Source organism: Dermacentor albipictus, chromosome 5, assembly GCF_038994185.2.
Source record: "Dermacentor albipictus isolate Rhodes 1998 colony chromosome 5, USDA_Dalb.pri_finalv2, whole genome shotgun sequence".
In the NCBI taxonomy this organism is placed as follows: Eukaryota; Metazoa; Arthropoda; class Arachnida; order Ixodida; family Ixodidae; genus Dermacentor; species Dermacentor albipictus.
The window spans coordinates 164,291,269-164,307,305 of NC_091825.1; the positions used below are offsets into that span (position 1 = coordinate 164,291,269).

At 48.5% G+C, this 16,037-nt stretch overlaps 1 protein-coding gene across 2 annotated transcripts in view; it reads right to left on the minus strand.

Moving 5' to 3' along the window:
• LOC135917554 (uncharacterized) overlaps window positions 1-16,037 on the minus strand; it is a 225,255-nt gene that overhangs the window by 35,722 nt on the left and 173,496 nt on the right. For both annotated transcript variants that reach the window (XM_070539282.1, XM_070539284.1), the window contains exons 2-3: window positions 2,299-2,467; window positions 910-1,097 (exon numbers count right to left, since the gene is read on the minus strand). In XM_070539282.1, the coding sequence (XP_070395383.1) occupies window positions 910-1,097; window positions 2,299-2,467 (357 nt within the window). The remainder of the gene's footprint in view (window positions 1-909; window positions 1,098-2,298; window positions 2,468-16,037) is intronic.

A 16,037-nucleotide genomic window follows, 5' to 3' on the forward strand; every position in this document is an offset into this window, starting at 1 on the left:
GAGCAACTGCTTTTTGTTAAGAGAATGCTTTAGCTCGGACCTTCCCTGTTCAACTACACATGAAACGCAGAAATGTCCTGACCAGGCCTTCAGTGCAACCAATCGAAAACCTTAAGGGGACACATAACCATAGTAAATCACTCTATTGTGGTGGATGTATTCCTTCAAAACTCTATGTTTATTCGTATGGCGAAAAAAAAGGTAGATTATTACTGTGAATTTACCTCCATTGAATTAGGCGCCTAAACCTCCATGCCAATAAGCCACTGTGACGTCATAAATTCAAGCTATTTTATCGTATTTGGGTCATTTTGGTGCAGCAAAAAAAGTTATCAAAACCTGTTTGGTTGGGTCATGGGTCCCCTAAGAATGCAACGCAGCCGTTCTTAGCCGGTAAACAGCTGAACCTGAGCCGATGCTCTCTAAGTCCATGACGTCGCAGCGATTTGGTGTGGGAACTGAACTGCGGCTTCGCCATCCGCCTTTAGTTTTTGCGTCTTTTCTGGCTTACTATAGGCCTGCTCTCGCAATATGGCTTGCCATTTTGCTACTGCAGAAGCATAATTTACTAATATAGTATGACTCAACCATTTTTAAAGTCCCTAAAAGGGACAAGTGTCCCTTAAGCCCTGAAATGTCCCTTAAAAGGACATTCAAGGGCCTTAAGGGCCCCTAAAGACAGGGGTTATTGGGTATCGATAAGAGAGGCACTAGTCCTGCGGTGAACATGATGTAAGCTGATGAGGATGGTGATAAAGGGGAGGCCCGATGTATCTCGGAGAATGCAGTGCGCGTGCGCAATAGCGACGGAAACTGTGCTGCGCTCAGCTCTCCGGAACCTAGTGTCCGATATGCTACAGCTGTCACGCGAATGCGGGGCGCATGCAGACAGAGAGTGGTGCCGCCTACCGTTGGTCGTAGTGGACGCTGTGGCCCGTGTGGGCTCCGGCGTGGGTGGTGGCGGCGGGTAGCGTTCACGCACCGACACGCTCACGGAGACCGTGGACGGCTCCTTGCGCAGCACGTTCCACGCCCGGCACTCGTACAGGCCCGAGTCCTGCCGCCGGGCGCTCTTGATCTCCAGCCGAGACCGGCGCCTGCGCGCGACACAGTGGCAGATCGGAATGCGGAAGAGGCTTCAATTGCAGCAGCCGGCACAGTGCGAAGGGAGTGGTGGCGACTCGCTCTGCGAAGTGCCCGTCTCACATTTAAATCCATTCTTCGAGGGGTCTTCTCGTGCGGGGGCGCCGATGGAGTACTCACTGTCCCTCTGCGTAATCAGAGAGAACCACCGGAACTCTCGCAAATGGAGCTCCAGTGTGAGACAACAAGTTACTCCCGCAGACACGCCTGGTGCTGCCACCTGAGAGCGCTTCCGCGTCGCTGGTTTAAAGGTCACTCCGCCTACAATCACCCTTGTTTCAAAGCTGTGTTGCCGGTGTTGTTTACCAATGCTGGAACTTTAAATGGAGCAGCAGAGTCTTTCTTACTGCCTGGGTCTTTGCCTCGCGAAGAGTCCTTTAAAATTTCGGCAGCAGAAGACAAGAGTGGCACGATGGTGCATGATTTTCATATAGGGTCCATCAGATTTACATTATTTTTTTCTGATTTTTTTACCATTTTGTGAGTGGAAAAGCTCGGACAAAGATTGATGAGGGACCGGTAAGGTTCCACTTCGCCACAATTTTGAGAACACGACCGCTGTATACCAAAATGTTTGGCGGCAAAGCTCGCCGATGTACTTTTTTCTTTTTTAAACTAAATATACTTTAATAGTTTTCTTTGTTTAAATTTCATGGACCATATAGCACAATTCGGCCTGTATTACCTGCAGATGCCGTTCTTCAAAATGTGCAAAGAAATACGACGATGGCCCAGCGGACAGTTTCCCGAAAGCACACCTTCTAGCTGTTCAGAACGATATTAATTGCAACTCCAAAGTATTTTACGGCACACTTCGGGAACGGATATTTTGAAAGTGGTCTTAGGGTTCCGGCTAAGCAGACACGAATTCACTGCAGCATGGCTTAAGTTTATCATTTCAACATGCGCTGTAAAGTGAATAATGAGAAAATTAATCAGTGAATCTTTTTTATCTAGCTAGCGTGGTATTGCAATTTCTGATGCAGTTAATTCCCGCGTCTTCCAGAAATCTACATGAAAAGGCGGGATAGCTAGCGATATCTTTTACATATGATAAAGAAAGAAATCTGTGTAGAAAAAGACACCTTGGCCGAATTCTTAAACCTGTTCATTCGTAGGTGCTCTGCAACGGCTGCGATGCGTCACGTTGCTCACCATTTGGTGACGATGTGCACCCTTGAGTTGGGCGTGACGGGCTTGCCCATGAAGTACCACTGCACCCAGGGGATTGGGTTCCCGTTGAGCTTGCAGCGCAGCTGTAACCGCCGGTACGCGTCCACCCGCGATGTGGATCGCAGCCACTTGGCCTGCGCCGGCTTGAGCACTGCGCCGAGAGAAGGAATAAGATGTTGAGAACCGTGCGTGCAGGTTTGAATGAGTCAAAAGCGTCATGCTCCGCGTGGCTCGAAAGGGTTCACCGGCAAGAACGGAAGAAGGGGAGACGGGAAGCGCATTGTGCGTCTCGTAACCTCTGCTCCTGCGCTTGTCGGCTGGCGCTTCGGCAAGGGATCGAAAACGACCTCGCCTGCACAGCAGGCGCGAAGTGCTATAGTGCCGAACAGGTGGGCTTCCTTCAGCACAACAGTGAAGTGTCTAGCAGAGTACATCAGTGCTTCGTAGAGGTACATGGCTTAGCCTGTATACACTGTCTTGGTGAAATAAAAAATAACTAAAAAAGAAATAAAAAGTAATCAACTGCGCGCTAACGGCACCGCGGAAAAGTATACAACAGTTTACGTTTTCTTTTTCTCTCATTGCCGCGCGCATGCAAGCTGTTCTTTCTTTCTTTTTTTGCGCACTAACGCAGTAGTCCACCGCGTATAATAGCAACGCGGTTTGCTGGGGAGCCATATTGAGGTGCCACTCCTGCCAATTGTGCTTTAGGTCTTCCGACAGAACATTAACGATCAAGCCCAGTGGGCGTCAGCTCTGTTATGCTTCTCAGCATGCTTTTGAAATAATAATAATAATAATAATAATAATAATAATAATAATAATAATAATAATAATAATAATAATAATATCCTCTAGTTCACGAAAATATTACACATTCAAAAAGCCGGTCAGCCCAAGCCATGAAGGCTTGTCGGGCCTGTACACGGCAGTCAGCGACAAGTACTGAAATAAATAAATGAATAAAGCAAGGCCAGCAAGCTAAAGAAAACGATGAAAGCGTGTACTAGATGTCAACTGCTTGTTTTTCTCTCTCCTTTCTCAGTACAAACAGGGTCGCAAATATAGCCACACTTCTCAACCCTTTAGTTCCCTTTCGCCGCTTACCGTCTGGTGATCCAGCAAAAAGGAAGCCATTCGGTCTATACACTGGCTAAGCTACTCGTTTCCCCCCTCTATTTTCATCTCCCCTCGACGCTTCTCCGTCTTCCTTCCAGCACAACGCCACGCTTCTCTCAGCATGCACCATGTGCTGTTTTTAAATGTTGAGTGCGAAACAATTAAGAAAAGTGCTCAAATTCCGCGGAACGAAAAGAGCTATAGCACAATGAGCACGGGAGATGCGCTCAGTGATAACTGAGGGGTTTTTCCAACAGGCGCAGGAGCTCGAGTGCTCAGACGTGCACAAAAAATGATCTTGCGACGACTCGCACCGCACTTCGGGCACCATCGAAGCAGATGCGAGGGACGCCGCGAGAGCACTCTTCGAGCACTTCTCAGTTCTCACGTTTGCACAAGCCGCCGTAAGGAGCACATTTTCGCCTTTTATACGACCTACGCTTTGGGTTTGTCACTTAGTCTCTTTTGCGTGTCGCTTCGTGCTTCAATAACTTAGTGCACTTCTATATCGGCATGGTTATCCAAGAGAAACGCATCGAACATGGTCCCTACACTCCGGTTCTCAATGGAAAAGTCCTGCCCACAGCCAGCATGCATATCCATATACATTTTATAGCTATTCCGCCACATTTGTTCGGAGCTCCAGCAGCTAGACCCTCGTAGGAACGAGGCGAAATGGCTAAGGCTTCCGAACTTTCGCCTTCTCTGCTGCCTCGTGACCGGGAAGAGCGAGGCGAAGTAGGATTAGCACGCTTTCGGGCGCCTCCAGATTCAGGAAGCGAAGAACGACGCCCAGGAGCTGCGAACGACCTTTCTTGACTCGGAAGTCGCCGCACGTTTTTGGAACCACGTCTCGGTTCACGTTCTCTTCGCCGCGCGTGGAAAGCAGGCAAGAAAAAAAAGGAAACCATAGGAGCGGCGGCAGTGGCGGCGAGGCGGAAAGGGCAGCGAGAGCAGCGTCAAAAATGTGAGGCAGATGAAAGAGAGGCCCTGCTCGCCCTCCCACCACCTCCGGAGAGCGACCAAGCCTGCAGGGCGCTTCCCGAATTGGTGCTGCTTCTACGCAAACGCTTGTCTTCGAGCTAGGCTCGAACCGATCCGTCAAGCGGCTTATAACAGGCAACAAAAATGGCCGCGCCTCTCTTTGGCGCAGACGGCCAACCAACAAGCAGAGCAGCAGGGGCGGCAGTCAGCCGGAGGAAGCAGGAACGAATGAAGCTAGACGATGGTGAACATTTGGCTGCGGTCGTCCGGCTCTTGATCTTACTACTTCGTACGTTTGTGTGTGTGTGTGACACACACGCACAAACGCACGCGCAAACCAATTTTCTCGGACGCAGGCAAGCACCAGAAATTGATAGCTACGCTCTGCTGCGGTGTACGCGGGAACGTGTCGTTTCGACACTTTTGCAAACAGACTACGGAACTGTTAAACTTTTTTCGCGGCTTCTGAGCGTCGAAAATTTCTCTGGGCGCTTGCTCTGCGAAGAAAAGAAAAGAAAAGGGGGTAAGGAAGACCCAACGGGTGGAGTTGAAGAATTGCTATGGGGCCAGGAGTTTGTTTCTTGGTAAATTCGTAATAGACGCTAACGTGTTAATCATTCTGTTTAGGCTGGCTGCAACATTTCAAAAAAAAAAAAGTAGACAGAGAGAGAGAGAGAGAGAGTTTAAAGTGATTGAGCTATGCAGACCAGTAGGGACGGGCTGTTTACCTTGTATCGGACAAAACTAAGAAAAAAGATTATTGTGTTCTGAAAAACAGATGTGTGTGTTTTGGCGCCCACACAGCGGCCGCCTGCCATTTCTCCAGTTGAGGATGTACAGCCCGTCTGAAGCGGCGCGCGTGACGAAGAAATCGGCAGGGAAGACCCAGCCGCTCCACAAGCAAACATACCGCGGTTTTGACGATCAAAAATCAACTCGTTTTTGATAATGGTGAGTTGCTGCGTGGCCGAATGACGAGGGGCTGCCTCGTTCAGCCGTTTTCACGCCGTATTTGCCAAAATACAGACAAACAAGAAAATGAAGTAAATAGACCTCGTGGAAAAATAAAATTAAACGTTTTTTTTTCTTTTTAATGCGAAGCATTCTGTTCCCCATGCCAGAGACTTTGGGTTAGGTTCCTTCCCCTCGTTTTTAAAGCTCTACAAAAAAGGAAAATCCGGTGTCTGATGTTGGGATCGAACCTGGATCCCCCAGCACTGAAGAGCATTGGTTTGCCTGTAAGGCCACAGGCTTTACGCAAATAATTGGGCTACAGACGCACGCATACCTTTCTCGTGGCAACGCCAACTACCACTTTGAGACGACTGGTGTTTGCGTCACAGCGAATAGCAACAATTTGTTTTAAAAATTGAGAGAGAGAGAGAGAGAGAGTCAGAAGAAAGGGCAAAGGCCGGGAGGTCAACCATAAGGGAAAATCTGGTTTGCTACCCTATACTGGGAAACGGTGGAGGAGGAGCTAAGGGGATCAGAAAATAGCGAGAGAGCGAGAGAGAAATGGGGCACAGACACACAATCGCAGCCGGTCACTATCACCGCACAGTTGCACTTGTACAGACACCAGTTCAGGTTACAGCCTGAACTCAATTCAATTCAGTTTTTTGTTTTTTCAGAAAGTTTCTTGTAAGAAATTATGGGTAAATACCGGAATCAACCGCTTCCCATTTTATGTATGGATGAAGCAAGACGTGCGCACGCGCCACAGGCGCAAGGATTGAACCACGAATGATGCTAGTGAAATTGTTGAGTTTAACATATCGAAACGGCACGGTGCGTTATGAGGGCAGCCGTAGCTGTGGTCCCCGGATTGATTTGAAACACCTGAGCTTCTTTCGCGTGCAACTAAATGTCAGAAAACTTTGTCAACCTTACCAGTGCCCTTCCCGTAGGTCACGTCACATAGCAACAAGTTGCTTATGAAAGCCAGAGCGCGCCTATTTTCCCCATATTGTCCAGATTTAGGAATCAACCCAAGTCCTAGCCGAACAGGTTGTAACGTTTCTTTGCAGTCGTCATGCCGTCGCCTACACGCTCGCATGAAGCACACAATTGCTCGCCTTACACAAACACATTGGTCGACCTGGTAACGCTTTGCCAAATCCCAGTCCCCAAATGATGTTGGATAGCGAGCTACCTGCAAAATTCTTCGCATTCTGTTACATAGATTCCAAGAGTGTGTGAAATCTGCATTTCTTTAAATTATATTTCGTGGATATAAAACAACCAACTTCTTCCAACAGTCGTGTCCCCCTGTAATGGGGTCGCTGTTCTCACTGCTTTGTTTCCTCATATAATTCTATAAGTTACTCATTCCTTTCTGGGACTTTTGGCTTTAGAGTGCCGACGACTGGGGCCTAACACACAAAGCTCTTTGCCATCGACATGCCGCCTTCGCTAATGATATACCCAGCGTCAGGATTCGTTGAAATTTTCGCTTACAAACAGTTCTAGCATAAGAGGTTTTCTTAAAATCCGTAAGCATTCCTATGCTTACCCAACCAGAAACAGTGTCCTTCCGTCCGTTCGTCCCGTAAGACGATCGCTTTCAATATATGGCCCGCAGCAGCGAGCGAACTGTCCTTCGTGCTGCCTCTCGCTTCAACCCTAACTAAGCCGCGAGAACACAGCGCTCACGAAGCTATCAGCACTTGCCGCACTATCTGCCCCCATCGCACATCGCTTTCAAGATAGGACCCACGCGGCCGCGCCATACCCAGCCACCGCCGGTGTATGGTTGATCACGGTTCATAATGGTTCGACGCAGATGGATAAGGCGCTAAAGAGCGATAACGGCTTATAAGGACCGGAACGTCATCAGTGCACCTGGCGCCGCCACCTGCGATAGTTTGCTTGCGTTATCGATTCACTTTGCGCCGCCGTCTGCAGCAGTTCGTGTTGCCTCAGCGCTGTCGTTTACTCTGGTCAGATCGAGTTTCATAACATTCATAACGTCACCAGGCTGCGTGGAAATGAACTCCCAGAGGAGTTCCTGCGTGACTTTTTTAGTACGAGCGCTGACTTTTAAAGCTCTCCCAGCTCCTCTGTGTGCGCGCACCCGCAGCGTGCCTAATTTAGCAACGATTGAGAGCTCGTGTTTATGAAGTCAGATGCTGGAGAAGACGGTGGTAAGCGATCGCTGCCGCGAATTCACGTCGCTATATAGGAACATTCTTCGTTTCTTTACTGAGGCGATTGTCATTAGGGTTCATGTCTCCAGAATTGCTATATATATGCTAACGCATAATTACATGCTTTCTTATTTATCGTTCAGATGTCGCTTATGGGGAGCTCTGGTCATTCCACTAGTCTTTAAAGGTGAAGCTTTTGCGAGTGACTTACCAGTTGTATCAACGTTATTTCAGTCAAACAAGTGGCACATATGCCACTTGTTTGACTGAAGCATAAGTACACCAAGACAGAATCACTGCACATGACGCTCAGAAATTCGTGTTCGTGCAACAGCCTTTACGTCAATAAAGGACGGCCACGCCCTCTGGGACCGTGTTCACAAAGTTTTCCAAAGTGCTCTTTGCCACTTTCATTTATAATTTGCCACTTTCATAATTTCATTTTGCCGGAAAGGATACTTCTCCTTGGGCATCATTGTACTACGTAGAAGCATCACTGCCGGCGTATTATTTTTGTTCTTTTTTAATTGTTCATTATTATTGTTGATATCGCGATACCAAGACACCCACAAACCACAACAATCAAGCAGATAAAGAAACTTCGCAGACTAGTTGAACAAGGGACGACCAGATGTAACAGTTGAGGGATCCATCTAGACGACTAAAAGATTTGGTTGTGTTCAATGCGAAATAAAAGTCGTTAATAAATAAACAAATAAATAAATAAATAAACAGAGAGACAGCGACAACAACAACAAGGACTCACAGCGGTCGAGAAGAATCCGGCAAGGTGTGTTTCAGGAGGCGACTATGAAGTGGCCTTCGCAAAGACACATTTACGCGATATTTCACTCGACGAAGTGCAGACAGCAAGGGGGGCGGCAAGAAATGGCACAGCGGTTTCCGGACGTGAGTCGAGCATTGTTTCAAGAAAACAGGAGCAAACGAATCACAAGGATAAAAGGAGGGTGGGGTGAGGTGCATGAATAGAGAGAGAGAGAGAGAGAGAGAGAGAGAGAGAGAGAGAGAGAGAGATGGAGCAGAAAAATAAATACGTTAAAATTCCGAGCCGCGCCGCCTCAGTTCCCTCGTGCGCGGTAGTGTGGTGTGTGTTGGCGGTAGACGGAGGAGAGGAGGGGATGTGCTTGGTTCGAAGCCAAGCCTTGGGAATCGAGAATTCCTCGCAGCGACAGGGGGCCCGTTCTCATCGAGCCCTGCTCTGGCTCAAGACCCGCCGCCTGCTCTTGCTGTGAACGAGCAGGGCGGGGGTGGCCAAGGAGAGCGGTAGGGGTGCTGGCTGGACGAGGAGAGAAAAAGAAGCGACGAGCTGGCTACAGAGGCGCGCGGGACTTTAAAACCGGGGCAAAAATGTCACGGAAGCGGAACGCCGAGCCGGCAGGCGAGGCGAGCGAGCGCGGCGCCAGTGATTTTTCGGGTCACAGTGATTACCGCGGAAGATGAGTGCAAACTGCTGGAGAGAAAGAACAGCGGTGCTGACAGCAACGCTTGGGGTTTTTTAACGGCAAACGAAACAAAAGAAGCATAAAAAACACGAGAGCGACAATGGTAGGTTGTTGCGCTCTACGAGTCTTGGCTACAGCCAATACAGCTTCCGTTTGCAGTCATGTTACTTGTGACCTGCTTTTATTTCTGCTCTGGCTGTGAATTTTTTCATTATAACTCTTAATATTTCTTTATTATCATCATCAGCATCATCACCATTATTATTATTATTATTATTATTATTATTATTATTATTATTATTATTATTATTATTATTTTGCTTTACGTGGAGCTTTGCAGCGGAGTTAAACAACCTATAGACAGGTGCCCCAAGGGGCGAAACAATATGAATGGCCCAGTGAGTGAGTTACTTATTTAGTTAGTATCGGTAGGTAAGTGGGATGGTGAGATAGTGAATGGGCGGTAAGTGAGGTACCTTTCGTAAAAGACGTAGTGGAAAGCGCTTCAATACAGGACCGCAAGCACGATGTGATATCATTTTAAAGTGAAACATTCTTGGTGAATTCTCCCGAACTTTGCTAAACGTGGAGGCTGCTTGCTGCTTCTAGGTGCGCTGTCGCTATTGTCTTTCTTGCCCAACAGCTCACACATAGGGCAGCGCACTCGTATAACGAAGTGGCTCATATATCTGTACTGCCCATATATATCCTTACCACAACCATTCTTTTTTTTTTACATTCTTTCCTCGGTTTGATGTGTCGGCTCGGTCGGTTTCCCGTCGAGTAAATTGTGCCGATCCTGCGGACTGTGTAATCCACGGTCGCGTGGCTAGCTTGGGTCACGTGGGTCGCATGATGGAGGTCAGCGCGTCTTGCCTGACAGGCACTCAACCGCAATGCTACAAAACGCGGCGCAGAAGATCAACAATCTCCCATCATTTAATTATTGGCTGCACGAAAGCTCCGCTTCACATTTATTCTAACATGTGCGTTGGATCTGCACACATATTTTTTAAAAATCTTCCATGGACTTTCTTTTGAAACAGGAAAACAATATACTAATAAAAAAAAACGTTGGAGTTAGTAGACAAACTATTTCTGCACATATTGAAAAACCTTTTTCTCGCTAGCAGCTCGTACCCTAAAATTATTATATATCATTTTCTGTAGCTGATACGACCCATTAGCTAAGTAAGCGCGATAATAAGTGTTCAGGTTTGTAAAAGGCGACAGCGATCAATATGCAGTCGGTCTTACCCGTCTAAGAAGGACCACTTTTGGAAATGGTTTTACCAAGCTACGTGAAGCATACTGAATATATTGGACATTGGAGTGGGCGAGCAGGAGCTATAGCTACATCTTCAGAAAGCGTACATATTCGTGCATACTCCTGCTCGCTGAGAGACACGAGCCACATGAAGATTTTCGGTTTCCATAAATAGACAAGGTACGCAGGTTATAACATTGTACTAGAGCTAGCATCAAGACTCGAATTCGCAATGAGCTCTGGGATTCATAGTGTGTTGCAGTTTCTTGCGTTCACTTCATTTACACGTACCAGCTATAATGCCCGGACAGAATGACAAAGCGATATTACCGTAATGCGAATAGAGATTGTCCGCCATTCTCCTGACTCAAGCATTTGTCTCTGCAAACCATGCGCATTGTGAATACTTCATGCGTAGGCTCTGCGCGTTCGTGTTCAGTCGTACGCTGCTGAATCGTGTGCGCGCAGGAGCATTCGCTCAGTGACAAGACCTCGGTAAGAGCAGGAACGCATCAGCACAAATTGCATTCGCTAGAAGGTGACCCGTATAAAATATGCGCGCACATCGAGCAATAAAGCGAGCACAGTTTACCATGTCGTCTTGTCAAATCAGTGTATACAGCGCCGAGCTCAATCGTTACGGCAGAAGTTGCGAGACGGCACCAGCTATAGCCCCTCGAATGCGTTTGATCACCGTGGATGCGAAATGCAACCGTTTGGCTGTTCAAGTCCGTGTCACATCACTGCATAGCCGCGTCCAAGGATTGTTATTGAAATAGGGTCGTTAAAGGGGGCGCACGCTGTTGAAATCCGTCCCCAGGGACCCCATAAAGAACGAAAGCAAATGCAGAAGGCAGCAAGGGAGAGACTGCGCATGTTGCGCCCGAACTTTTCAATTTCGGCGACGCGCATGAGGCCGCTCAGCAGCTCTGCAATACTCGGTAATCCGGTGCTGCCAAGTTGGGGTGGGGAAATACGACATAAGTGCAGTCGCGCTCGTAAAAAAGGGTTCACCGTTCTTCCCCCAGACGAAACGGTTTGCCACGCGACGGCCGGGGAAGCATTAGAGAAGTCGTTTCGGTGGCCATGCAGACCACGTCTGCAACGGCAGCCGGCAAAAAAAGTAAAATTAAAACAAAAATAAAATAATGGAAAGAAAAGGACACCGAGGGCCGAGGACCCAAGGCCGGACACCGGGAGCAACAACCGCGCTTGGATCGCTCGGGGCGGCCGCCAGCATCGCGCATCGCCGGACACGCCGTCTCGATGGGAATGACACACGCGAAAAGGGCGGAGGGCGCCTTCCCGACGCGCCCCTTTCGCAACCCCTTTAGCTCGCGGCGCGCCGAAGCGACATGGCACAGCGTCGTGGTGATTGTGCGATCTCTCGTGAAAGAGATGCGGGGCACCGTTAGGATGATCATCGGCGGCAGCCGCGGATGCGCTGGGTGGACTGAGACATAGTTGCGCAAGCGCGTATGCTCATATGCAATGTCCATGCCCATTTGCAAAGCAGACGTCATTGGAAGAATGGGGTCTCGCCTCACTTCGCGTCTGACGAAAAACAGCGACGCTTTACAATCGATGTTGCTCGAGCATGCTAGGCAGCTTAGGTATAGTTTAGAAGAGGCAGTACCACGTTTTGGAAACCGACACTGCTCGTTGCCGCTTTGTTACAAGACGTCGATAAGGGCTTTCGAGGATGTTGGAATGCTCAGAATGTACGTTCGAGGATGCTCAGAATGTACTGTATGCTTTTGGCATCGAAGTGGTTTGTTGTCATCAGAAAGGTGCCAACTTATACAGTGTGCGTCACAAGCGTCGAGCAGCAGACCTTAGCTTAAGCGGACTAAAAGTGCCTAGAAAGCCAAAATGGGATCATACGAACCGTCGGAAGCCTTAATTTGCTAAAAATTTTATTCGATGACGTCGGGATTCAATTTATTTCCCCTCCATCGAGTTCTATAGGCATGTTCTACATTTGCAGCGGCAGGATTTCCCGCAACGTGTAGATTCAATGCTGACGTGCAACTATCAGCAGAGTAATATAGCTTCGCTGCTATACGTCCCTTGGGATACTTTTGCACACGGCATGTAGTTGTTGAGCCTGCTTTGACCTCCTGAACGCAAGTTTGGCTGCTCTCATATGTCATATTGCTTACATAGGCACAACCTCGAGCACATGTCACGTTTTCTAACAAAATATCAGTCCTTCCACATTTCTTTTTGATCTGGGGCCGCATATTCACGAAGATTTTCGTAAGTGCTGTTTGTCATTGGCCAGCCACACTCACTAATAATATGTCCATCATCACAATTGGTTGGCATCACCTCTCACGAAAAGTTCTAGCTCAAGTTTTTTTTTTTTAATATAAGCCCTGTTTCTTTTTTTTTTAGAGTCCATCAGACGTATTTCCTGTGTCTATCTTGTCTCTGAGTGCTTTCCTCTCCTCTCGTCGCTTTACGTGTACTAGACGGCACACCTGATGTCCCGCACAATATGTCCAACACTCCGGAACCTGGACGAAGCGATGCTCTAGTTGAACGCTGGCACTGTTGTCTCTTCATTTTCGCTTTGTTTCTTAGCAAATTCTGCGTGCTGCCGCTCCCTCGTTGCGGCAGTGGACGAATAAACTTCCGAGAACTTTCCTGGCGCTCAGCCGTCCGGTCGGCCTACGTCCAGGAAACGTGGAAGTGAGTCAAGCGACACAGACTGCGAAGCCGCTGAGTTGCACTCGGACAGCAGCGACTCCTCAGACGACGACTTTAAGGTTGTCATGAGCCGAAAGGCAAAAAGAAGACTGCTGCGGGCATCATCACCGGCAAGTGTTTCGACCGGGAAGGATGTTCCACAGCGCTGGCCGCACACTGTTCTCTTCTTGCCCGTGGACCCTACGACCGATTTGCGGCTCCTGAACAGGCAGGTTCTTTCTTTGTTACTCGAGGGAATCGCAACGAGCGAGATTAAAGACGGGAGAATAAACACACGGAAGAATGTCCTGGCTATAGATGTATTACATCGTAGCACACTACAAAGTCTTCGGAATGTCACAGAAATAGACAAAGTAAAAGTGCGATCAATGATCTCTACAAGCGGTAACGATTTGTTCGTGCTCGTCTCTATTTCTCTCTATCCCCCTCCCCTTTCACTCTCTTTCTCTTTATCCCCCTTGACCCTTACCCATGTGCAGTGTAGCCAACCGGAACTGCCTCTGGTTAACCTCCCTGCCTTTTTATGCATACTTTTCTCTCTTTTGGCGTCATTTATGGCGTCGACGTTTACATTCTGGCCGACGACTTGCCAATATTAATAAAGCCGACAACAGAAGGCACTGTCATCACGCTTTTCATCAGACTCGGAAACACACGCTGCGTGAGGCTTCTGTTTGAGGGAGACTGCCTTCCCTCTGACGTCAAAGTTGGCCATGTCCGCCATGTCCGCCATGCAGTTCGACCTTACACACCGAAGACCCTGCGATGTCACAAGTGCTTCAAGATTGGTCATGTATACAGCGTCTGTGTGAACAATGCTATGTGCCCGTGGTGCGCTGAATCCCATTCAGAAGACGCCTGCCGCGCGAATGACCTGAAGTGCCCTAATTGCCGTGGTTCCCACGAAGCCTTATCGAAGCCTCGAGGATCTGGAAGGTATTTGCAGTTCTAAGGTGCATGGTTCGGAATCATTGCACACACAGCGAGGCTGCCGCTACACTTAGGCGGCGACGGTATCGCCACCGAAGAGTGAAACGAAAAGCCGCAACAAGCAACACGTCGTCTTTCGCCAAAGCGGGTGATACAACAACACGGAGCGCCACCATGAAAGATAGTGCGATAACGAAGAAGTGGCAAGGCTCGATCGTCCTGCAGACTGGCGCGCACTTCCAAGCGCACAACCTGCCACGAAGACACCTCGGATACCGCCACCATCGACACCCTCACAAACCACTGATGGAACGCATCTGATGAACGCCATGTTATAATAATGTTGCAGCCACTGATGAATGCTATGCGTGTTCTACTCAGCAACGTGAAAGCTCCGTCGGCGCAGAGCGCGCTGCAGGTGCTGGACGTCCTGGGTCCAGTGCTTGCGGCTCTAAAGCAAAGCAATGGCCCGCCAGATACCATCGTTTCGAGAGGAGTTCCAGGATGCATCTTTCTTTCAATGGAACGCCAGAGAACTTAAGTCGCGTATGTCCGACTTTCGACAGTTTGTATTCATGAATAAGTTTCCCATTATTGTCATTTGTGAGCCAAACCTGTCATATCCCATCATACTGGCCATGTATGAGTGCATTATGCCCTCCACCCACGGGCAATGAAGCAAGATTATTTTTTTTTATATGCCTTGACTTGACGTATGCTCATCACCCCTTGTCACCTGACATTGAAAACCAGTGCGTGTGTTCGAATATTGTGGGAGCCTACTTATCACCCTCAAGTCGTCTAAACTGCGAGCGCTTACGGAAATTTTGACAACGACTCCACCGCAGGCTTTATAACTGGAGATTTCAGATCCCACTACTATCTCTGGGGAAGCGACAAGATTACCTCAAGGCACAGAAGATTGGTGTTCATTGCCTCTGAACGGGAACTTTGTTTGTTAAATGATGGAAGCCCCACCTATCTGCGAGGAACAGCGTATAGTAGCTGTCTCGACCTTAGCTTTATTTCACGCTCCTTTACCAGAAGGGTTCAATGGTTCTCGGACTTGGAAACGCGTGGAAGTGACCACATCCCAACTTATCTCAGGGTTAAGGGGCTGATTAGCTCCAAGTTCTCCGGAGCAGTCGAATGCAGCGACTGGCCGAAATTTAAATCAACCATGGAAGACTGCTGTCGAGACGACATACCATCCAGCCTAGGAGACGCAATAAAAGCTGCCTTACAGGTTGTCACACATTCGATTTTGAAAAGCTCCGCATGCGCCAAATTCGACATCGAGTTAGAGAAACTTCGGGCAATTCGCCGCCTTGCGGAACGAAGATATAGGCGCACAAAGTCCATTCATGATTTGAGATTGGCCAGACGCACACAGAAGAAAATACAGTGTCGTATGAAGAAAGGCGGGCTTCACAACGTTGGATTTCCTTCTGCGATTCTCTGCATTCCTGAAAGCATTTGTCTCCTGTATGGAGAACTGTTCGTGGCCTCCGTACAACCGCTGGACAGCGCCACCCATTTAATTCCCTGGCTCTTTGCCTACAATGCAAAGAGATTGAAGTCGCAGAATCCTTCTGTAGGAAGATTCCCGGTGAAAGAAGCTCCACTGGAACGCAAGCTCCCGACCACTTACCATTCTCCCGTGATCCCCGTATGGAGTGCCCTTTTTCTCCGGATGAACTAGAGGCTGCGCTTGCTTTACGCAGGCTTTCCTCAGCGCCACGACCAGATGGCATTACATACCGGGTTCTGTGTAACCTTGGTGAACGAGCTCGAAACGCACTCCTGCTCCTGTACAACGACTCGTGGCAGACTGGCACGGTTCCTCAAGAATGGCAGACAAGTCGCCTTTGGAGATTACGCCATACCGTCCGATCGCTCTTGCTAGTCGTATCGGCAAAGTAATGGAACGGCTGACTCTAACGCGTCTGGAGTGGTAGCTAGAGTACTATGACATTTATTCAGACACGTTGACAGGATTCAGGCACGGCAGTTAATCTTTAGACAACGTTGTCGACTTGGTAACGTATGTCGAATTCCAGAACGCCTGTAAACGCTTGTCTGCTGCCTTGTTTCTAGATG